A 23,725-nucleotide genomic window follows, 5' to 3' on the forward strand; every position below is an offset into this window, starting at 1 on the left:
CATAATGCAGGACTTGGCACCAATCAATAGTCACACGGATCAAGGCACACAACCAGAACACTCATCATAGTTTGCATGCATAATACATCACACGTATTCCAATTATTAATGATCGAACGAAATCACAAGCAAAATCATGTTCTTCGACAGGACCGGGATTTGTCCCATTCCTTCGGCGACGGCAACCCATAAGCCATGTGGTTCCAAATACCTCTGGCATGAACTAATAATTTGGTATTCCTGTAGAGAGCGTCGGTCCGCACCTTGCCGCAACCGACAACCGATAAGCCGTGTGATTCTAAGTATCCTCGGTACGAACTTACCAGGCTTGACCCCAAGCACCCTCGAGATGATGGTAACCATTATATGACCATACAAGCATGTCGGACAACCAGCCAATTCTTATCTTTGCATTTAATTAAATACTCACGCGGTCGTGCTCAAAACTTGGCTCAAGGCCATTTTTCATACTCAAATATGCAATTTGACTCTACACGTGGTCACATGAACATGCTTTATCCACTAGAATTTGCATCCATATAAGGGTGATTAATCTTCTTATCCGTACATGTATATACACACAATCAAAGTATATATCAATCATCAACGGTCACCAAACAATTACTCAATAATAATTAATTAATTATCCGACCAAGATTAATTAGCACAACTATAATTAATTAACTCACTTAAATTAATTAGCCCGACCGTAATTAGTTAGGTCTACCTCGGTTAATTAGCACCATAATAATTATCTCAGTTGATTATTCCGATCATAGTTAATTAATCTAAGCGTAATTAATTAACTCAATAATAGTTAATTAGATCAACCTTAATTAATTAACCCGACTGTAGTTAATTAAACTAATTATAATTTATTAGTCCAACCATAATTAATTAAAATCTACTTTAATTAATTAACCCATTTTTAACTAGCTAACTCATATTAATTAATTAACTCTACTTCGATTAATTAGCACATCAATATTCCATCAACTCAACTTTAGGTAATTAAACTAACCACGATTAATTAAAGTAACTAGAGTTAATTAAACTAACCATGGTTGATCATAAAGTAACTACGGTTAACTAAAAGTAACTATAGTTACTTTAACTAACCAGGGTTAACTTAAACTAACCATGAACAACTAACTTAACCATAGTCACTAATCTAACCCAACCACGGTTAACTAAACTAAATCGCCATTAAACTAATCTAACCAACGATTAACACTAATTAAACTAATCCTAAGTGCAATTAATGACCTCATAAGAGATTAAGGGTTAACTCACAACTAACGGTCCGGCGACGACGGCGGCGGCGACAACACTCGGACTACTCGCGACAAACAGCATGAGGCTCCAGGGCACGGGTGCAACAATGGTGGTCCTCGGCGTTTCTTGGCCTCTCGGCTCGAAACGACGGCGTGGCGAAGGGGCTGCGGGTCTTGGGCTTATCGGCGGCCACGGGTCGTGGGACGACGAGCTCGGGTTGTGGGCTTCGGTGTTGCGGTGGAGGAGGGCGCAGCGACGATGACCACGGTTGCTCTGGGGCAGGGTGGACACGCAGCTCATGGGTGAGGTGGAAGGACGATGGGTCACCAGCGGAGGTTGGGCCGGCTCAAGCGACGCGGGTCGCGCGCGAGACTCATGGCGACGACAACAAACGGTGTGCGGCAACGTGAGAGGCGCGGCTCGCGGGGGTTCTCGGAAGACGGGTCATGGGAAGCATGGCGAATGGTGCGGGGGCTACTGATGGCGACAAAGCTTAGCGTGGCGGCGACAGACTTTTGGGGGTGGGGGGGGAGGGGGACTAAGGAGGAGAATGGAAGGATGGTGAGGAAAAAATTGAAGGAAAGGGAGGAAATGGGGAGGGGGCTTCGGTTGTTGGGGGGGAGAGAGAGAGAGAAGCGTGATTTGAGAGGTGGCGGGGGTCGCAGTCAAATTGCACTATTTACTATTTAGTCATATACGCATAATATCTAGGAATAAAATGATAATTAGCTCATCGGGGGTAAATTAAGCTATTAATACTAAAACTGAGGACGTTTTTGGTAATTTCATAACTAGGACTCGATCAGGGCTAGGCTCAAGCAAGAAAGGTATCAGTACTACGACATGACGGTTCGACTACCCGGACTTGACTTTTTCTGAACGACGTCTCGGGATAGTTCAATTATTGTCCCTTAAATCCTTGAACATCCAATTTTATTTTTTAGGCTGGAATTCATGATTTAAATTCATCAAATTTAGTTATCTTACATACGTCAAAATTTCGAGACGTCACACATACTCTTCCTTTAATGTCCTTTTGATGGCAATGAAGCACAATAGCTCATTGCACATCGACAGGATGGTTTGGCACCTCGATGTCGCCTCTTTGCCACCGGGATTATAGAATGTTCCAAGGGTTGTGTTGTTCGCCCTCGAATCCTGTCTTTGACAATGATCATAGTGTGTCACGTTGGGAAATTGATCGAATGTTTTCTGTCTCGATTTCGTTTGTTTTACGAAAAATGAATGATTTGAAAAATATTCTCCTGAAAACAGTCTCTCATATCTCGTACAAAAATGAATAAATGAAAAATATACTCATCATCCACGAAAATATTTGGATGTGAACTATTGGCAATAATAAAAATATTTTCCATGGACTAATTATTTAAGCAACACAAGCAATCATTTTTAGGAAAAAAAAATTTCAAATAATTTATTTTTCATGAAACAAATGGAGCATCGCAGAAAATATGACATTTGTGAGATTTCCTCACTAGTCAAATCCTCCCTCCCCTGCGCCGCCATCACGCCCTCGTCCACCCTCGCTCAGCTCCTCAAGCGCGTCGGCGACGCTTGCAAACAGGCCATTGGCGACAGCGGCGGGACGCCTGTCCACCATGGCTCCCTCTATGTCGACCCCAGCAACGCCACCCTTGAGCCGCGCTCCCTACCCTTCGTCCTCCACTTCAACAACCTCACTTATAGTGGTGAAGGTTCGCCGCAAGGTCGCGCTGTCCTCACTTCTCCCCCGGCACCGTGGCAGCAGAGGTCATGAGGAGAGAGAATGCGGTAGCAGTCGTTAGAGGAGAGAATGGGAAGGGAGGAAGAGGGGAGAGAGCGAGAGAGGAAGATGTCTTTGGATATTCTTTTCACAAGCACGGGAGAGAAGCGTGATCGGGAAAATCATTTCCCTTTCTCAAAAAAGGAAATTAGTTTCCTCAAATTTAAAAGGAAGTTTTCTATTGATTGAAAAATATTTTTCTTGACCACATATTTTCTGCCTCCCAAATGCTAGAAATTGAGGAAAATGTTTTTCAGGACAACTTTTTCAGTGAAATAAACGCAGCCTCAATGTCAAGAAATTTTCCGTGAAACAAACACATCAAACACATCCTTTGAATTAGGCTTACGAACTTTATCGAGCTGAGTATTGGCCTTGTCGACCTTTCAATTTGCAAGATAGTCAAGTAGCTCGAGTTAGAACTTGACTAGATGTAGAACCGTCAATATGGGTCCATGACCCATATTTGATCCATATTTTGAATAAATAGGTTCTATATGAGTTGTTAGCTTTTAGAGGGCCTAGTAAAAATGAGTGCAAAAATTTGAAGCTAAATGTGATAAGTCAAAAATGGGTTACATATATAACACACATAAAGCCCATTCTCGACCCATCAAAAGGTTAAATTATCGATATACTTGGGTTGGGTCATGGGCCACCGACCATCGTCGCCCATCGTTAGCCACTACCATTGCTGCTATCCGCACTCGCCGAACACCGCCCGCCGCCCACCGTCGCCGCCACCAACCTCCGATCGCCCCCTGCCGCAGTCCTCTACCCGCACCTACTGACCACCACCGCCAACCACCACCACCACTCGCCGCCAACCGCCCCCGCTGGTAGCCACCCGCTGCCCCCCGATCACAGCCGACTGCCACGTTGCAAGGCCATAGGTAACAAGTTACGTACACGAACAATGCAAACATGGCAATCGGCATACATAATACACGAGGCCGTCGAGAATGGACTGGACTAGTGGAGAATCAATGTAATAGGCAAAGTTTGAAAAGAGCTGGAAAGAAAGTATCAAGGATGAAAGAAAAGTTAGGATTGGCCATGTTTGATTCCCTCGATTCCCGTGTAAAAGATTTGATTTATACGACGTTTTTTTGTGGGTGTGGCCTTAGAGATATGTCCATATTTTGACCAGAAATTCTAATCCTGCTCACATCTACACTTCCTAATTCCAATTTGATTGAGATTAGGGATTTAACAACTGCGACATGCTGGCATATTTTCCTTTGACAGGATAAATTTTATCCAAAATACCAAATTAGCCTTAGTGAATCATCTCTCGTGAATAAAATATATATCACAACAATTGTTAACTAATCCCTTAAATACTTTATTTTCCACCATTGTATTGTTAACTAGACATGTAAAAATTACGGGATTCTATCATTTTTTATTTTACTTACTAATTTTTTTATTATTTAATTTGCTCTTTTCATTTTATGTGAAGTTTTTATATGGTAACATATACACGTGAAAAGCTTAAAATAGGTTAAATGAGTTGTATAGGTTTTTCTAAAATATTAGTGTATTTTGGTAACATGAGTCAAAACGGGTCGGGTCGGGTCGACAATGGGTCGGTTGCGGATCGCGTCGGATACGGGTCATCAAATAGGAGTCAAAACGGGTTAGATGGGTCAATATCGGTCGAACTATATTCGACCCAATCCAAATCCGACCCGACCCACCCATTTGACACCACTAGATGTTAGTTCTCAAATAATCATCTATCCTAAGCTCGAACAACTCATGAATAATTTGACGTAATTTCACTCTTGGTGGGCCTTAAATGCTCAATTTGCGAGGAATGGAGTATGTACGGGGTGTAAGTAACATTTTCCCAACTCGATTGGCCTGACGAGGGATCATATCTTGTGCTATCACTAGTTGGCTAATCTACATAAATTCTCATTTAAATATAAGGATATTACAAAATATTGATTTGCAAAGCCGTTAACAGATCTTCAAATTCTTTAAGGGAGAGGTTCCTCTTTTGGTCTCTCAATTTAAATTATCTGAAAATCAAATTATGATAATATATCGAATGAAATTTTAAATGAATTCAAGGTCAATTTTTGTCATCTAGCACTTAAAAGTGAGAATCATCATTAACGGCCACTCTCCACTGCCCTCCACTATCTTAATGGAGCTAATAAATTGTAAAACAGAAATTATAAAGAGGCATTGCATAATCGTTCATCTACTACATGCGGTAACGTATCTTGTACATAAGCTTCACGTCGGATCACTTCTTATGAGAATCTGACCCCATAGAGGCCCGACGAATGCAAGTCTGAGTATGTGTGATGTGGAGATCGTCATCCTAGGGTTCTTTGTCTGGGATAAGATTGCCACACCAGTGCTTCTTATGGCGATGCCACATGCTTCGGCCGTGGAGCAGGTGCCGTCGGCTGGCTCAGTCGGATTGTGCTACTTGCATGGATTTCGATTTTGATCAAATTAAAGAGTTATGCCCGCTTAGTGTCGGAGCACAACTTTCACTTTTTGACTGTCACATTAGATATGAGCAATATGAATTCATCGAGTGAGGTATTAAGTCCACAAAAGTTGACAATCAGTTAATGAATGAGGGAGCGTATAACAGTCTTTACTATCATATGAAGGAGGGTTTGAAAGCTATGTTATGTTGTCACTTGTCCACATCTTGCTTAGGTTTGGTATGGTGAAGTGGTAAATTTTTTTTTACCATTTTCTGTTTATTTCTTTTTCTTTTATTAAAAAATATTTATTTCTCTCCAAATTTGTTGAATATATAGGTTTCCAAAAAAAAAAAAAAGTGGAGTAGAAAGATCTCCATACTAATACCGTTTCTAATTTCCAAAAGTATTTCGGAGAATAACAGTCTTTTCTTGGGCAAACAACTTTGAATTGCAGAGCTTACTTTGTGAAGCATAATAACCCCCCTCTCCCCTTGGCACTCATCTCCGGTATAATCGATGTACAACAAACAATATCATTATGTGAGGAAGATGTGTTTACTGCATTAGACACATTTCTCATATTTCCCAAATGCATAATTTGTTATGACTTTTATGATTAGATATATAAGTATATACAACTCATAATGAGATAGTTTTCTTATTCTCATATTTGAAAATTACATGTTAACTAGCACGTAAAATAAAAATTATGGGTTCATTTCTTGATGAAGATAATTCGTATTTCTTTAGAATTGGTGAGGAAAATTTTGACTAAAGGATTACAGTGATTCTTTTGGAGAGCCTTTAAAAGAGTTGCAGTATCCTATAAACTTCGATAGGTCTTGAGAGAATTCTTATAAGAATGTTTACTTTAGCGGGAACATCTTTTACGGATGAATGAATATTTCATAGCTATACAATAAACATTATATTTATGTCACAAACATATCTTTAATAAATGTGTTTTTCATATATTACACAATTTGGCATGCATATATTGAAGATTTTCTTGAAGGTGTTTGAGAAGTACCTTTAGGGATAACTTTGCTAGCTAGTAGTCAACTGATAAACTTGGAGCAGAACTCATTAGAGATGATTTGGACAATCTCCTAACCCTTGTAGTGGGTTCAATGTTTTTCCTAAACGGGGTCGCACCATGACAAGATTAGATCCGTTTCCCATCCCGACCATCTTCACTATAAGTAACCCCAATGAATTTGTCCGTTTGGGGGACTTCAAGATAAATGGTCCTTGAGAGCTCATTTTCAAAATTGGCAACTTCAATGGATGAAGCTTTTCAATTTAGTCTTCTTCAACCAATCCACATCGGTGACTTCTTCGATTGACTTTAACCTTACATGCTCTTCACATTAGATGTAACGATCTATCTTCAATTCTGCACCTCCTAGATCATTATATAATCATGTAGGTGATGTCCGTAAATTGACCACTGTTTTTATCACTCTTTTTTCCTCTAAAATCTTGATGTTCCCCAACATCTTCGAAATTTTGCCCTTTCCGAGAGAGAATCTGACCCTTAGATAGTTAATCATTAATTAACAAGGGACAATCCATCAAACTTTCACTTTGCATCGGCAAAAGAGTTCCCTTCATATTCGAAAAGCATGGGGTGATCCTAACCAAAAGAGAGATACTTCGTCAACTAGCATCAGAGCATAATGTTTTTACACTTTCCAAAATATGGTCAGTTTAAGCTGCCACACAAAACCTTAAAGATTCACCGAATTTGAGAGCTTCTTTTCGAGCAAGGTAGCCTTAGAATTGAAACTAGCACAGAAAAGAAGAAAGGAGAAAACAAAGACAGAAACTAAGTGCTTTCCATGGATTCAGCACTGCGCTGCTCAATAAAAGAGGCATATTTTCACGTCCTGAATTCGTATCCAAGCTGCAATGGCCTAAATTAATGCTTTCGATGTTCATCTCAATCAATGTGAATCGTGACATTAGCAGCAACACTCAATGGAGAGTTTGAACCTGATATCATCCCAATTGATGAGCTCAAGCATTAAGACATTTACAGCAACAATGAGTTTCTTTGACTAATGCACGCCAACAGGCAGATAAGGCCCTATGGTCCCTCTGGCCTGTCCATGGCTCCTAATGAGCTTCAGACAATCTTTCTAAGTACTGAAGAGTTGGCATTTGTTTGTTTTCCAGAATATGTTGGCGAATCCAACCGGAACACCCTGGACATGTACATGTTTTCCACAGCCAACACACGAAAATTGTTATATTGAACATGAGATATATCAGTGATGATGTAAGCCCAGGCTACTGATGTGACATCGCGGGATCACCAGCATCACCGGCTTGAAAAAGGGACGCTCTAAATCAATATTGCTGGCCAGTTTAGGGGAGATGTGAGAGGCCTTGAAAGTGTAGGACCATGAAAATCCAGCTCAGAATGGCTTGCTCTTCATGTAGATGGTTCAATCCCACCTGTAGTAAAACATGAGAACTTTGTAGACATTGGTGCTGAACGTCTCTTTAATTGACTGGCTATGGAAAGAATTAGCATAGATTGGAAATTACCGTTATCAAGAAAACCAAATTCTGTTAATGTGACCGGAATTAATGACAAATGCTCTTCATATCAGAAGAAACTAACGAACTACCAAGTTTCACCAACATGCAAAAGACTTGCACAAAATCATCAAGAATTTTGGAAAGAGATAAGAAGAAGTATGTGATTAAGTTGAAATTGACCTCGTAAAAGAACAGGTTGCTCAAGGAAAGTCTAACTGACATTATCACACTTTATCAGTTTTATAGGCCAGGTTGAGCCACTGGAAACCTTAAAGAAGCGCCAAATTTGAGAGTTTCTTTCTAAAATGAAAGGTACAGAATTGAGACTAGCGCAGAAGAGAAGAAAACATAAACAGAAAAGAGTCTACTTTTCATTGATTCGCAACTACTGAGCAAAGGAGGCAAAATTAGGAATCCTGGATTAATATCAATGCTGTAAATCAGCTCCTTACCGGCATTAATGAAAATGGAGACGTATCAATGAGCTCAAACACAGATATCTCCCATACACCGATGAGTTCTGCAAATACGGGCCAACCAGCAGCAAAGAACACCCGGATTTCATGCATATAGCTTAAGAGCTTCACCGGCCATGATCTGTTTGAAAACCTAAGAGTTGCCATTTCCTCGTTTTCTTGAATATGTTGCTTTGCAAATTGACCAGGAAAGTCCTGCACATATGTACATGTTTGAACAAACTACTGTATGCTAAAAGGACATCGCAAAAGAACACACTTGCGAAAAAAGCACATGATGTAGATTCATGACCATATTTGCTAGTTCAGGAGCTTTAATCACCAGCCTTAAGAGGCTCATGAAAGTCATCAATCTTAACCTGCAATCTAAAGCATTCTTTAAGAAGTAGCTGTCCATTAATAGCTATTTTCAGTTAGTTCACCATTCAAGTGACTGCCCACTCGGATAGTAAATAGAGCAGCTTGTGAAGAATATCAGTGATGGACTAGGCTAGAGATCTTACCACTTTACTCTCATGATCTTGCTGTCACCACTTTGAAGAAGGGATGCTCCAAATCAAATTCACTAGCTAATTCAGTAGTGAGGACCACGAAAAACAAGCTCAGAATGGTTCACTCTGCGTTTTAAACTGTTCATTCCTGCGTTGAGCTAAAAATGAGAACTTTAATAGTCTTTTAGGGTAAGCAATTCTTCAATTGACTTACTATGGAAAGATCTACACACAGATTGTAAAATATGATTATCACGACAATCAAAATTTAGACAATTTGACAGAACATACATTACAAGTGTCTTCACAACCGAAGAGACAAACTACCTAGAATTCCCACCTAAATCATTATGTGCCAAATGAACCAGAGTCTTACTAAAACGATTGTGTCTATTTATAAATAACAACGAAAAAAAGTGTACTTGTCAGTGATGCAGCACAACCAAATAAGGGAGGCATAATTGTAAACCCAGAAGTCAAGTCACGCTATAACCAGCCCAAAGTGACACTTCGAGTACTCACTTCGAACAATGTAAATCAAGCCCTTACTGGAACCATTCAAAATGGAGACTTCGAACGCAATATCATGCCCATCAATTAACTTGAACACGCGGACGTTTCCTATAGGCAGACGAGCTCTCTCGAAAATGCACATCAACCAGAAGAAAAACACAGAGACAGAGCCCCTCTGATGTGTCTGCAGCTCCTGACGGGCTTCACTGTCGCAATACCTAAGACGTTCTTTGCTTTTCCTGAATATCTTGCTTGATGAATCCACCCAAAACACTCTGCTAATTGTTTAAGTGGAATGAGAAATCCAAGGACAAAATTGGATGGCAAAGAGCAAGAAGGTAATGACTTGAAGTAGAAGAAATCCAAGGATGAATTTATCCTTTTGAAAGTGCTCGAGGATGAAAGAAATTGCCAGCTAACATCTTTTCTAATACATGTTATTAATGAGTATTGTTCTAGTAATCTATTGAACTATATTGTAAACACTATGTAGATGGGAAAAAAATCTCCAAGAAGTGGACATCAACTGCGAGGATGAATTAGATCTAACACAGTCTCTCTCATCCTAACAACATGGAAGCTCCTGTATGGAATTTGAATCAAACACAAGAACAACACAGTCAAAGGGATAATTAGCCAGTAGATTAAGATTCACACCTCAAAAATCTTGTGATGAGCATTTTGAACTTTCGTCTCTCCCCTAACTCTGTGCTGATTAATGTGCGTAGGACCTGCCATGAACTTCACAGACCTGATCGGATTCCATTACCTTACAAAGCCCAGGACACTTGGTGAATGCAATTTATCCCCTCAGACTTCAAGCTTGGCTGCAACATGACGAGAGAATCAAATCACACAAGGCCTAAGTTTACGGCGGTTTCATGAGTTTTAACAGAATATAATGGAAGTCATTAATCTTAACCTGCAATCCAAAGTCAAACGTCAAAATCTATGGTCTAGAGTGCAATAGGTAGACATTCACAAGAACACAGACGAATTTGAGCCACACAGACCACAAGCACAGGGGAAAATCTGTCTAAATGAATGTGTTTCCTGACGAAGCCACAAGGAGTACTCTGCCCATCCACATTTTCCAAAACAGCCAGTGTGAGAAAACAAGAGACCACACATACTCATAGGAGAAGCGCGCAATATGTATAGATTTTAGGGGCAACAATTGCTAGTAGTTTGATTTGAGGATTAGTGCTTTCAGACTCTAAGGTAGCCTACATGATCTTCAAGTCACAGGCGCAAAAGGGAAAAACAGAGCCCTAGCTGAAAAAGAAGGCGATCGAGGAAGGTTTGACGAAAACCAGCTTCCGACTTGGACTAATTTAGGGGCAAGAAGACAAGAAAATTGGAAGAAATTCTGGCAGACTGGAGAAATCATGGGCGAAGCGACTGTGAAGACACGAATTTGCCGGATTCAAGAGTGAAAAGAGAGTACCATCTTTGATGAAGTGAGGACTGTCGAGAATCGGCGGTGCGATCTCCGGCGTCGCACTTACTTTCGTCTTCTCTCCAGCAATGGTGGGAGGGCGCGGCGCACTGTTCAGCTTGCAAGAAAAATCCAATGGGGGTTGATGATGATGTCGCCTGACCGAAGCAAAGAAACGAAAGATGAAAATATCTCATCACCATTCCACTTTTCTTCTTCCTCCCTCTAGGGGGAAAGGGAAAAAGGGAAAATGAAAATTGCGAAAGAAATCAATTTCAATTGGATCAACTTTACCTCATTTTTTATTGCGCATATATATTTGTTTATGACGACAACTTTTGTATGGCTCGATTGAGATCACCCTCCCACTTCCGGATGTGTCGCCAGTCGTATCCAAACAGTGTCCCCCAACATAGTCTTGGCGTGCTTAGCGTACCCTTAGAAAAGATCTTCATTTTGGGGCACTCTTCCACTTTAATATATTCCAACGATGGAAACGTCAAGATGCAACTTGTGGTGGAGGAGAAGCATTCTAGGCTTGGCATATTTTGGAGTGTCAACTTTCCTAGCTTCTCAAAAGAAATCACTTGTCCTTCTTCATTTTCATCTTTTGCCACTACTTCTTTCATTCTTTCACACCCTATTATAGTCATGTCCCCGAGATGCACCAAATTTGCCATCGCTGAAGCCGTCCCTAGATGTACCAATCCGGAGGAATTCTTCACCACCAACTCCGTCAAATTCCGGAAGGATGTCATGGTTGGAAATAGTATCGTCAACTCGGGACAATCCCAAACCCCAAGTCTTTCGATGCTCGGAAGAATTTTCGATACTATATAGTCTTCTCTCCACACACGCTTTAGCTTATGTAGCTTGCTCAACTTAAGTTCTCTTAAATTTTCAAGCATCGAATTTCTTTCCTCGTCAACAAATCCTTCGTCAGGGAATATATCTTCAAAGGAGCTGCGGAAGACCTCGAGGCTTTCCAGATTCTGAAATCTCTCTAGGAGGAATGCGGGAGGAAAGACGGCATTTTCCTCGTGAAAGCATGCCAATGTTAGCGCTTTAAGCTTGCCAAAGATGTCATCGGGATATTTCCCATCCTGTATCATCTCAATGTCTTCATGGACTAATAAAAGTCTCTCTAAGTTTGGAAAGTCCTGTCAAATTGCCAATATAGTGAGAGAAATAAATTCAAGTAGAGGTTCAACAATAAATCACTAATTGTGAAAGGTAAACCTATTTCATTTGATTTGCGTGATAGGTGGCCATCTTCTTACAGTTCATTGAATCCAAAGAACTCTACATACATATCTCAAGTAGAGGATGGTAGAGTGAATCTAAATTCCAGAGCCCTCCAGCTCACCAAATTCCTCTCATATTAGGTATATCTTATTTGGAATTTTTTGTAATGAGGGGCCCTCGTAATGTATCTAAAAATTATGGGGCCCACACCCTTAAAAGTGTGCTTAATATATAAGAGACATCTTATTTCATTTGCAAACTCATAGGTAAGGCATTTTGCAATTTTTATAGTGAAGCAGACATGAAATATAATGGGTGAATTAAAGAATAAGTTTAAAAAAAATTGTTTGAGTTCATTTTTCTTAGAGTTTGTAGAAAAAAAAAATAATAGAGCATAAAAGTACAACGCAGGACGTGTCGACAATGGAGAGAATCTCTTGTGAATCCTCATTGACTTCCCCACGGAGCACCATTAGATAAGAGTAGATTACGAACATATTGTGTAGTCAACGTAAATCTGTTATTATTTTTGTAGTTGTATGTAATGGAATATCCTAGGTGTTTCCACAAATGAAAAGTGTACTTTAGATATTAAACATATCTTATGTTGTCGACAAATTGATTGGCAAGGAAGAGCATATTTCCTATAGTATCATAACGTGACATGTGATCATGTAGAGGACATGAGATTACGTTAAAGAACAAAGTAGAAACCAAGGAAAAGCAGTTGTAATCATACCCTCTCAAACGAAGAGTGTGTTTCTTGGTCTAAAAGATCCTGTTGATCATTTCTCCGAGTCCATTTGTTCATGGATGCCGCAAAAGACAACATGTTTAGTTTATCACAGTGAGTCACTCGCAACTCCTCCAACAATTGCCAATTCAAAGTGGGCACGTTAGGGCAGAAGGTCATGAGTTGTGGCATTTCATGTAACACCAAAGAGGTTAGTTTCGGAAAAAGAACTTGAGCAATGTTGGAGTGTGGAGTGTCATCTCCATTAGCGACTATTTCCTCGATCCTACAAGATTCCACTCGAAGCTTCCCGAGTTGGGTTAGACTTGTAGCCATCCAATGTGGAAACAGATTTTCAAGGCTCTTGCAATTTTTTACCTTCACTTCCCATGGAGAGTCAAAAGTGAGAGTTTCTAGAGGATTGTCGGTCCATATTTTGCATAAATTGTCCATGTGAGAGAGAGCCATCCGCACAAGCCCGGGAAATTGTACCTGCCATATTGAGAAAAAATGACACAATGAATGTGAGTATATTGAGTTATCACCTCAATAAGGGAATTTCCAAAGTTCGCTAGCTCTCACATATCATGAGAATGCAAGGGCTTGCTAGTGATATAAACAGGGAGGGGCTAATTGATCCTTTCATTTCAGTTGATTGATGACTGAGGCCTAGTATATTATTGCATTGCAAAAAGCATGAAAATGATAAATGCATTTACAATCACTAGTACATTGAGCATCGGCTTTTACGGAGTTTAATTGATACTTAATATCGGCGACGCCTTATCCCTTTAACATTTGGAAAGTTGCAATGATGAATATTAAAATTTAAAAAGCGGCTTGCACCGATCATTATCAAAGTTTAGAGCACTCTAAGGGGAACATGCAATTTGCCAAATTTGTTTGCACTTATCATTATCAAAGTTGGTTGCGCTAATCTTTTGATGATGCAACATTAGATAAGCTAAGAATTTCTTAGATTTATTTACTTCAAGGAATGATTGAAACTGAAGCATAGTTCAAAGCGGGTTTGACACACGTGCTTCAATTCGGTCGGGATATATATTCATATTCTTCTTCTCTCTTCCTAAAGTCGACTCCAATGCCATGCTGGTGGGTGCAAGTAAACAACGCTCCAACGACAGGTATAAGCTGGTTCTACATTATCTTTTTTATATTGAAAAAAATTAGCTTCCCATTTTCATCTTTACTAGATTTAGAAAAATCCAGAAATTATTAGCAAACTTGATTCGGTCTCATTATCTTAGTATCATACGGGTACGGATGCATTGATGGCAGAGATCAACAAACCACGGAATGGGAGCACAAATGAGAGTAGAGCAACTTCACTTATAATTAATTTGCAACTTGAGTCCAACACAATTCAATGCATCTTCTCGCGACAGAGATTATTTCCTCTAGTTACTGTGAGCACCGCTTCTTATTCAACACTAATACTAATTGCGAGCATTGCTTATGAAAATTTTATGGCAAACAAGATAAAAAAATAACTTCAATTGTTTACTAGTTTTGCCTTTATTATTTATGGAAATTTTTGTACTGAAAGAAAATTTATTCGTAACATGCATGGGCAACATAACGACTTGAATAAATGACCTATGTTATGATCTTAGAAAAAGCAAATTGGCTCAATTTACTAGTTCTACATTGAGAAGATTCGGATCCAACCACTGGCAAAAAGTGGGTGTAAGAGGAAACCAATTTCTTATCCTTGATTGATGCCGTGTTTAGAGGATTTTTTTTTTTTTTACACAAACAAAAAACCAAAATCGGATGTTACATTGCTCTGGAACAAAAATTGTTTCATGTGACGCGTGCATTCATTTGACTAGATGATTTATCTGAAAAACAAAAGCATTGGATTTAGAAAAAGAAGACTAACCCGTGGAGTGAAAAGTGAAGGCGTGTTATGGTCGATATCCATTGAAGACTGCCAAGTCAAACTTCTCATTTTGGGGCAGTGGGCAATCTTCGGATAATATAATTCGGGACAATCCAGCTTGTGATTCTTTCCCGCTAGGAAACTAGTCAAATTGGGCAAGCGTTTCGGAATCATCTGACCGAGCATCCGGAATGAAATCTTCTCCACTGCGCTTCCTTGCCCTTCTTCATCTTCGATCACTCCTTCCATCTGATCACACTCCCTTATTTCCATATAATATAGATTGGGAAGGCACCAAGCCATCGATAGAGTGAAAGCATGCCTCAAGTTGCTGCATTTATAAAGTTTCAGAAAATATAGAGCATTGAAGCGCATCGTTCCTTGAAGATCTTTGTTCCATAGTTGCCTCAACTTTGGTAGATTGATGAAGTACAAATTCTCTAAGTGAGGTAGCACCCGAGTGCTTTCCATCGGCTCAAGCCCTTCAAGATCGAATATTTCTTCCAAAGACTTGCAATCGCGCACATGCAAGCTCGTCATTTTCTCCAAATCAAGCATCAATTTGGATGGCATAGCATTAATAAATGGACACTTATCCACCACCAGGGTTTTTAATTGCCAAGATGAATTGACGGGATTATGTTCGTTGTGCCACTTTCCAACGAGATCGGGGAACTCAAACAGCCGCACAAACTCAACCTCAGCAACCGTAGCCTGTCGGAAAATGCATCATTAAACATAAAATTCTAGTTAGCAAAAGCTGTTACTTTATCGATGATAAAAAACAGCCAATTGCACGGAATTTAATAGCTGGTGCATACCATTTCTTTAAACATATTTTGGATGGTCATCTTGAGGTTTCCCTTCCAAAATCCCGCCCTATCTACTTTTACTCTCTCCAGCTTTGGTGCCTCTATTGGCCCCTCGGAGAAGAACTTCATATTGGGACATCGATTCACAATGACATCTTCCAAGAGAGGGAATATTAAAGCACATCCACCTGAGCTGAAACATTTCAACTCTACCAACCCATCAAGCTCCACACACTTCAAATGATGGAAAGCCACTTCATGATCCTCCTTACTTCCCTTGTAACTAATAACTTCTGTCAATATCCTACAATTACTTATCCTCAATTTTGTGAGAGCCACCAAATTTTCAGCTATTGTCGATGTAAACATACTTGATAACCCACCACAATCTGACACATTTAGAGCCTTCGGATGTTTAATTTGTCTTGAAAAGGGTAATATTACTTTTTGCTCTTGACTAGGGCCTTCCATGGCTTCCACATTGCTGCTTGGCTCTTCTAGATAAGATTCACGTACGACTAGCTCTTCCAAGTTTGTTAAATTCTCAATAAAACGACTTGTGGATGTTGCGGATTCCTTGGAGAGATGACGAAGCTCAAGAACTCTAAGCTTGCAGAAGAATTCTTCATCATGAAAATCCCCATGCCATATCTCCATCTGTTCGCATAAATCCAATTTGAACTCTTGGAGATTAGGGAATGCGCCCTGAGAGAATAATCAAATCAGAAGTTAAAGCCATCTTATTTAAAAGAGTACTCGGGTATTATGACTTTAGTCGTGAATAATCAACTCTTGGAGATTAGGGAATGCGCTTGAAAAAAAAAAACGAAGTCAAATCAGAAACCGAAGTCAACTTACTTAAAAAAGTATTCATGTATTATGGTTTAAGTCCCGCACATCGTGCATTTTAGAATATCGAATCTCAAAAAAATAAAATAAAAGAATATCGAATCTCTTGTGACTCAACGGAAAGATATGTGCCCTAATGAAATAAACACCGTCGTTGATATTTTATATTTGACTTGTATCCTATTTAAACTTAAGTAACTCCTTACATTCATCTTTCTATAGATAAATCCATTGTGAAAATAACATTTGCATCGATAACAGCCACAATTGCACGAATTTCAGTTGTTAATATTAATGATAATGTCCCATCTTTCCGTTTTTACCATAATATCAATATCCGTATAGGCTTCAAATTAGACAACACACTTCGTGCCATGGTAAGATCACACCACATGCCACATGTTTGCAATCTTTGCGGTACTTAAGAGAGAGCTAAATCATCGGAATTAGCCTTTTTTTTAAGGGTTCAATGAGTAAGCATTTGGAAAATCAGACATGGACAACAATGTTGGTCAACACTTGAAGAACATATGATGTTTCAATGTTGTAATATTTCTATGGATTCAAAGCAAGTCGTCCAGTTTACATCCTCGTTTTTAGAGCTACTTTTATGCGATGCTTGGCTTTGACGTTAACCATCACTTCAAATATTCACCATGGAAGCTAAACAAATAATCTTGGGCCGTACCTTTTCTATCAAGAAGAGAGGTTGTTTATGACGTGGTATCTCATTCTCAATTTGGGAAGCAAGTATCCCCACTTTGCTACAGTCATCCATCTTCAAGATCTTCAATGTCGGCCAATGGGATGTGTGTGTTCCATTGTAGAGGCACTTCAACTCTGTCGGATGCTCAAGTTGGAGGGAGGTCAACTTTGGGAATACAAACCCGGGAACTAGTAGTTCTTCCTCTTCCTCGATGAGTGCTGCAATGCCACATTCATGGATCACCAACTCCTCAAGTTGGATTAGATCTCTGGTTACCGAGGCTGGAAATAGAGAGGTCAGGCCACTGCATTTGGAAATGCTAACGTAACGTAGACGCTGGAATTTAACTTGACGGTGGAGTTCCTTATCCCATACACACTTTAGCTTTGGTAATCCCGATACTGTCAACTCTCGTAACGGAAGAGCAACAGGATGCCCATCTAGAGGAAGTAGTGGCTGAAGTTCAAAAACAACTTCAAGTGAAACACATGCTTTTGCCACCAAACTTTCCAGGCTCTTGAGCCGTCCCAGAACGAAAGAAGGAACAACGGTCACAAGCTTATTGCATTCATCCTCAGAAAGCAATTTTAGCTTGGGGAAAGATTCCGCAACAACTTGATTGTCCCATATCATCTGGATGTTATCCAAGCCGGTGATACATAATTTCTCCAAGCTAGGCAAAGCAACCTGCGGGTATTCCCTCACGAAGTTGGTGATTCAGTTAAATTACGAATTCATGAACTTCCAAGATGTAAATACATATGAGTGTCAAGATGTAAATTACAGATTCACGAAATTGGTGTTCTGTTTTAAGTTGCACAAAAGAAAAAAAAAAGTTAGCAAAACATCTCCATACTGATGTGTATGAGTCTAGGACGGGAAGGGTAGGCTATTTGAATTACTAGAGACAAATAAAAAAGTAGGAATTCTATTCCGACCAGATTCTGTTGACAGTGGACAAAATAGTAATCTGGATATGCTCATATAACAATCATATAATCACATTAGTCTAAGAGAAAGCAATTAAAAAAAATTACTTGGTGCAAAAGAACAAATCTTACTTGCATCATTTCACACTTGAAATAACTAGATACACTTAAATCGATTGAATTTTCCCTTTAAAATTCATTGATCTTTTATCAGTGCTAGACGAGTCGGATGACTCAACTGAAATGGCTGATCTGCAAAATGTATCTTATTTATTTAACAACAGTTTCATAAAAATGGTCTTGCGGTTCATGTAAAAACTAAAACCGGTGATTTCCTTTCGCTGGTGCAATTAAGAGAGAGTAAACCTTCCTTCGATTGGGAAAAAAAAGTGAGATCTTGTAAGTGCAAATGAAGTCAAGTGCGCGCCTTGCAAGTGCAAATGAAGTAAATTAAGAGAGAGTAAAGCTTCCTTCGAACTCTTGAACCTTACTGCTCGTTTTCCTCTCAATTATTTTCGCAATTGCTTTCAATGCATATGTATACGTGCAAGTACCATTAGAGATGTTCAACAGTCTTTATGGAAACAATTTATAGAGAAATTAAAAGTAAGAAATTTGCAACTCATACTTGTTGGAAACTCTCAACACTTATTCTTATATGCTACTCATTCTCTTTTTTAAATTATTTTAATCGACGTACAGTTTTGTAAGCAATTTAGTTAGTTTTTATTTTGGCTATGCTTTGTCTCGGGTATATTTGATCACCTACCTCTTGATTGAAGAGTGCAGAGGAGCGTGATTTGACGCGGTTCTGACTTCGAGTTTCTCGTGAACCTGTCATTGATTTTTCATTGGACGAAAAGAATGTCATCATTTGTATTGCCACAATGAATATATCTATAAGAAAATCTTTAGTGATGAAAATAATAAATCAATCTTACACTTACCGTGAGAAAAGCACGTTAAACTTTTCAAATGTTCTAAGGATAAATTGGTTAACATTGAGAATGCCGGAGTTTTCGATGTTTCCATTCCCAACCCTTCTTCCTCCATAATGACCGCCTCCATCTTCTTGCAATGCCGTATGCTTAGATTCCTCAGTTGCGCGAGAGATTTAACCATGGATGGGAAAAGCATAAATCCGAGGTTATCCAAGCCGTCGATATCTAATAATTCCAATCTTGGAAAGGCAACCTGCAGTATTCACTCACGAAATAAGTGATTCTGTTTAATTATGAATTTAGGGACTTCCAAGATGTAAATTTAGATGAGTGCGAAGGGGAGAGGGGATTATTAGGTAATACAAAAGGAAAATGAAAAAAAATAAAGAAACGGAGTAAGAAAATCACCCCGCTAATGTCGTTTCTAATATCCAGTCTTTCCTTTGGTAATGAACTTGCAATGCATAGCTTAATTTGATTAATTAGTTAGTTTTATTGCATCTGAAGAACTTCTTCAGAAATGATTTTACGAGTCGAGCATTACTTATGTCCCTCTATATGAAAAAGCATGCCCCAACTAGGAAGAAGAACACTTGGCTTAAGTACACCCCAAGTGCCATAAGTTGTGTACGGCGCTCACTTTAGTGCCAAAACTTTCAAATCGATCACTTTAGTGCTAAGTTTTTGTAACTTCGATCACTTAAGTGCCAACTTCTTTTTAAAACGATCACTTTAGTGCCAGAGCTAACGTGGCTTGCTGAAAATTCGACACGTGGTATTTTTTATTAATATTTGAGATGACGTGGCTCGGTGAATTTGACACTAAAGTGATCGTTTTTAAAAGAAGTTGGCACTTAAGTGGTCGAAGTTACAAAAACTTAGCACTAAAGTGATCGTTTTGAAAGTTTTGGCACCGAAGTGATCGAAGTTACAAAAACTTAGCACTAAAGTGATCGATTTGAAAGTTTTGGCACTAAAGTGAGCGCCAGACACAACTTATGGCACTTGGGGTGTACTTAAGCCAAGAACACTTGCACTACGTTGTGGGACCCACAACTTATGCGTCTTGGGACCCACCATCAGTTTCATTGACTATCGCGCCATTATAAAAGCCACGCGCTTTCCCCAACTGACTGGCCAATTTTTTTTCAGTCATCTATTGACAATGGACAAAATAGTAATTTGGATATGCTCATATAACAATCATATAATCACATTAGTCTCCCACGGATTCCAAATTTAAATAAAATCTCTCCCTCTCTTCAATTTAGTTACTTCCCTAAAATAATGAATTAGCTAATGTGTGTAGCGATAGTTAATTCACTTACAGACGAGGAAGAATTTATTTAGAGAAACAAGAACCGCTTCAAAAGGGTAGCTAACATTAGAACTTAGAAGTCAATGGATTGACATGGTAAAAGAAAAATGCAGCTGAGGATAGCTTGAGGAAGAATATTAGCAATTAGAAAGAAAAGGTGTGATTTTATCTACTACCTAGTGCCTAAAATCAATATTATATCACTCTAAAGCAATTTAAAAAGGAATTACAATGATCAAACGAACAAATCTTACTTGCATCATGCCACACTTGAAAGAACTATACTTAATTCGATTTAGTTTTCCCTTTAAAATTCATTGATCTTTTGTCAGTCCTAGAAAGTCCAATAGTTAGATACTAACGACATATCATACCCACACTTGAGTCAAATGATTGAAGATTTTCTGAACTTATTATAGAAGATTAAAGTTATCTAAGATAGTCAACGTATTAATCTTGTGGGACGGCCCATTTTCACAGCCTAACAACATTTCAGGTGAATGACCCATATTGCTTTTAGTTTAGTTAGAATGGACCTGCCCGTAAATTAATCTTTTGTCATTTTCCAGTGAAATGTTCTTCCACTTCCGCTAGAACCATAATCCTGTGGAAAGCTTTGTTTTCTGTTTTTATTTTTAATTTCTTTTTTGTAAAGAATAACTAGTCTTTTCCAAACGTTCATTACTATAAGAAAATCCTCCGTCTGCCGCGCCATCACCCATCACACGTTTTGAGAATCACGTTTTCTCTTCGTAGACTCTAAGAGCATATTGAAGAATCTCGGGAAGCTCCTCGCTTGAAGAAATTCGGCTAAGATTGTGTTCAAAATAACCACCAAAAGCTTGAAAAAAGCTAAGCAACGGTAAAAATTATAAAAAGAATTCTAAATGCATTGCACTTTTTCCAATTAATGATAAACTTTCCAATTTTGTCAATTTGATCCTAAATATTTTAATAATTTGTCAATATAGTCCATCCGGCCAACTATGGCCAGAGATTGACGACGTGGACACCGATCGTCCTACGTGTTACGGTCGACATTGAAGTGATTTTTTTTTAAATTTTTCTCAATTTTTATGTTTATTTTTTAATGTTAAGGGTCGGATTAGGCCGCCGGCCACCCTCACCAGTTGTGGTGACTGTCGCAGCCCTTGCTCATAGGCCAGAGAGCCACATGCCGCCGCCCAATAGCCGGTGACCCCCTGTCGGCCATTGGAGTATCGTCAACACCGACAAGATTACGACGAAAAAAGAAAAAAGAAAAGACAAAAAAAAGCAAAAGAGCAAAAAAGCAAAGCCCCACCATCAACTTCGGTGATAATGATGTAATTATAAAAGGGCAATCTTGTCTACTCAACTAAAACGTTCCACTCCACTGCAATTTTTTCCCGTATAAACTATAGCCGTGAGCTTTTCTTCTTAACTAGGCAATTGTTTATCATTAGTTTACCAATTCAGTTTAATGTTAGTAAATTACTATTAATGACCAACTTAACAAGTGGAATTTGTTTTGTTTTAAATCCAACGGCCGATGTTGGATAACGGGACTGGTCCCGTAAAATAGCATATAGGGCCATAACATTTATTGTTAATAGTGTAACGTCATTTTCATTGATAAAAAAATAATAATAAAGCATTTTCCACCTGCCTTTGCTCCCCTTTTTTAACTTGAATGATTTGTCATCTTTAAAGTGGGAGTTGAGATTATACCTAGTGGATCTCCTATTAAATGTCATTACTAAAGCTAGTTAAACAGTTAACTACGTCTCCGCCTGCTAGTCTGGAATTTAATATACTATAAATAATCTGTCAATTTCTGCCATTAATTGTTGTTGTCATGATCTAATTTATCAATTTTGTATTCAAAATATTTACTATTACATAGTGCTTGTGACACTTCTCTAAGTCGGATTTCGATGTGATAAAGGTTAAATATATAAAATGATTAATTATCAATATTATGAATGTTAAGATCTATTGTGTCTCAATTACCATTTCATACACCAGACAAAAAAGGAAAAATTTGCCATTTCATACACTTGAGTCACGACAGCATCTTGGCATGATGCTTCTAACTATGGGTTGAGCTTTTTCTAACTATGGGTTGAGCTTTTGCTATGCTTTGTCTCGTGCATCTAATTTGATGTAACGTAATCACATACCTCTCCACCGAAGAGTGCAGCAAAGTGTGAGTTGACACGGCCACGACTCTCGGCTTCTAATGAACCCGTCATTGGTTTGTCATTAGATGAAAAGAATGTCATCATTTGTATTCCGAGGATAAATCTATCTACACGAAAATCTTTAGTGATAAAAAGAAAAAATCGATCTTACACTTTCTGCGAGAGAAGCACTTCAAACTTTTCAAACGATCTAAGCGTAAATTGGTTAACATTGAGAATGCCAAAGTTTTTGATATTTCCATTCCCAGCCCTTCTTCCTCCGCGATGATCGTCTCCATCTTCTTGCAATTTGATACTGTTAGATCTCTCAGTTGTGCGAGAGATTTCACCATGGATGGAAAAAATATAAACTCGAGATTGTCACAGTCATCCAACTTAAACTCCTTTAATTTATGGAAACTCACTATTCCACTAGGATTCTCGTTCCATATGCGCCTCAAGCTCCCCAACTTATTTAATTCCAAGGTGGTTAACTCTGACAGAGTCTCGACATCTCCATTGGCGCTTGGTCCTTTAAGGTAAAAAATTTCTTGCACCAAACTGCAATCATTGATACTTAAAGTTTGCAACTTGTGGAGCTTTACCAACGATCTGGAGCTGATAAACTTTGAGAGAGATTCGCACCGCACCACTTTGAGAGATCGGAGATTGCTCGACTCTAGTGGAGATTCATCGCTCCATATCTCTTTTAAATTGGGAAGATTTCCTATTGTCAAGGAGTCCAACAATGGAAATGAAACCTGACGAACGGACCCATCAACAATAGAATTTACAATTACAAAGGACGGGCAGGAAATTTATGTGCTTATAGCAAGTTATCATCATTGGTCACTGAAGAAAATTTACAAGCAAGATACTTTACAACCTTTAGATAATTTTTTCCATCACAAAAATTTATGATAAACAAAAGCTAATTTACAATACAAAATGCAATTATATGACCCCAAAAGACAACTAATGAACTTGACCATCAATTTTCTAGTGACAAGGAAAACTAGTCACCCATAAAGCGAATGGAAAATAAAGCTTTCAAGGTAAATTACTTCCTGTAAGGTAAGCCCATAAAACCCATCTCAATTAATCTTCCTCGTTGTCATAATTTCTTTAAGGATGAGTCTACATACGCAGCC

At 38.8% G+C, this 23,725-nt stretch overlaps 2 protein-coding genes across 6 annotated transcripts in view; both read right to left on the minus strand.

Annotated features, from left to right (window-relative positions):
* The window catches only part of LOC115745815, a 110,828-nt gene that overhangs the window by 80,055 nt on the left and 7,048 nt on the right, over positions 1-23,725 (minus strand). Inside the window, exons 4-7 of the mRNA XM_048279801.1 lie at positions 19,101-19,347; positions 18,923-18,987; positions 17,452-17,911; positions 15,679-15,983 (exon numbers count right to left, since the gene is read on the minus strand). Of these exons, the coding sequence (XP_048135758.1) occupies positions 15,679-15,983; positions 17,452-17,911; positions 18,923-18,987; positions 19,101-19,347 (1,077 nt within the window). The remainder of the gene's footprint in view (positions 1-15,678; positions 15,984-17,451; positions 17,912-18,922; positions 18,988-19,100; positions 19,348-23,725) is intronic.
* Positions 2,541-10,331, minus strand: LOC115745811. 5 transcript variants are annotated; one of them, XR_004015961.2, is made up of 3 exons: positions 8,427-8,969; positions 7,856-7,971; positions 2,541-2,553 (listed from the first exon to the last, which is right to left on the minus strand). XR_004015961.2 is itself a non-coding variant. In XM_030681412.2 (3 exons), exons 1-3 carry the CDS (start codon positions 10,274-10,276, stop codon positions 7,882-7,884), a joined length of 390 nt encoding a protein of 129 aa, XP_030537272.1. In that variant the 5' UTR covers positions 10,277-10,324; the 3' UTR covers positions 7,821-7,881. The 5 variants fall into 5 exon arrangements, 1 of the variants encoding a protein (XP_030537272.1); XM_030681412.2 differs by lacking the exon at positions 2,541-2,553 and adding an exon at positions 10,196-10,324 and having other exon boundaries at positions 7,821-7,971; positions 8,511-8,729; XR_007198524.1 differs by lacking the exon at positions 2,541-2,553 and adding an exon at positions 8,976-9,018 and having other exon boundaries at positions 7,824-7,971; positions 8,427-8,729.

This window comes from Rhodamnia argentea, chromosome 5, assembly GCF_020921035.1.
Source record: "Rhodamnia argentea isolate NSW1041297 chromosome 5, ASM2092103v1, whole genome shotgun sequence".
NCBI classification, from domain to species: domain Eukaryota; kingdom Viridiplantae; phylum Streptophyta; class Magnoliopsida; order Myrtales; family Myrtaceae; genus Rhodamnia; species Rhodamnia argentea.

Bases quoted from the DNA above. Each gene is read 5' to 3' on its own strand.
- LOC115745811 (XM_030681412.2), bottom strand. From the start codon at position 10,276: ATGGCAGGTCCTACGCACATTAATCAGCACAGAGTTAGGGGAGAGACG. The intron at 8,730-10,195 runs GTGTGAATCTTA...ACATATGTGCAG, and splicing joins CTCATCACAAGATTTTTGAG to GACTTTCCTGGTCAATTTGC. The intron at 7,972-8,510 runs GTAAGGAGCTGA...GTTTTACTACAG, and splicing joins CTCCATTTTCATTAATGCCG to GTGGGATTGAACCATCTACA.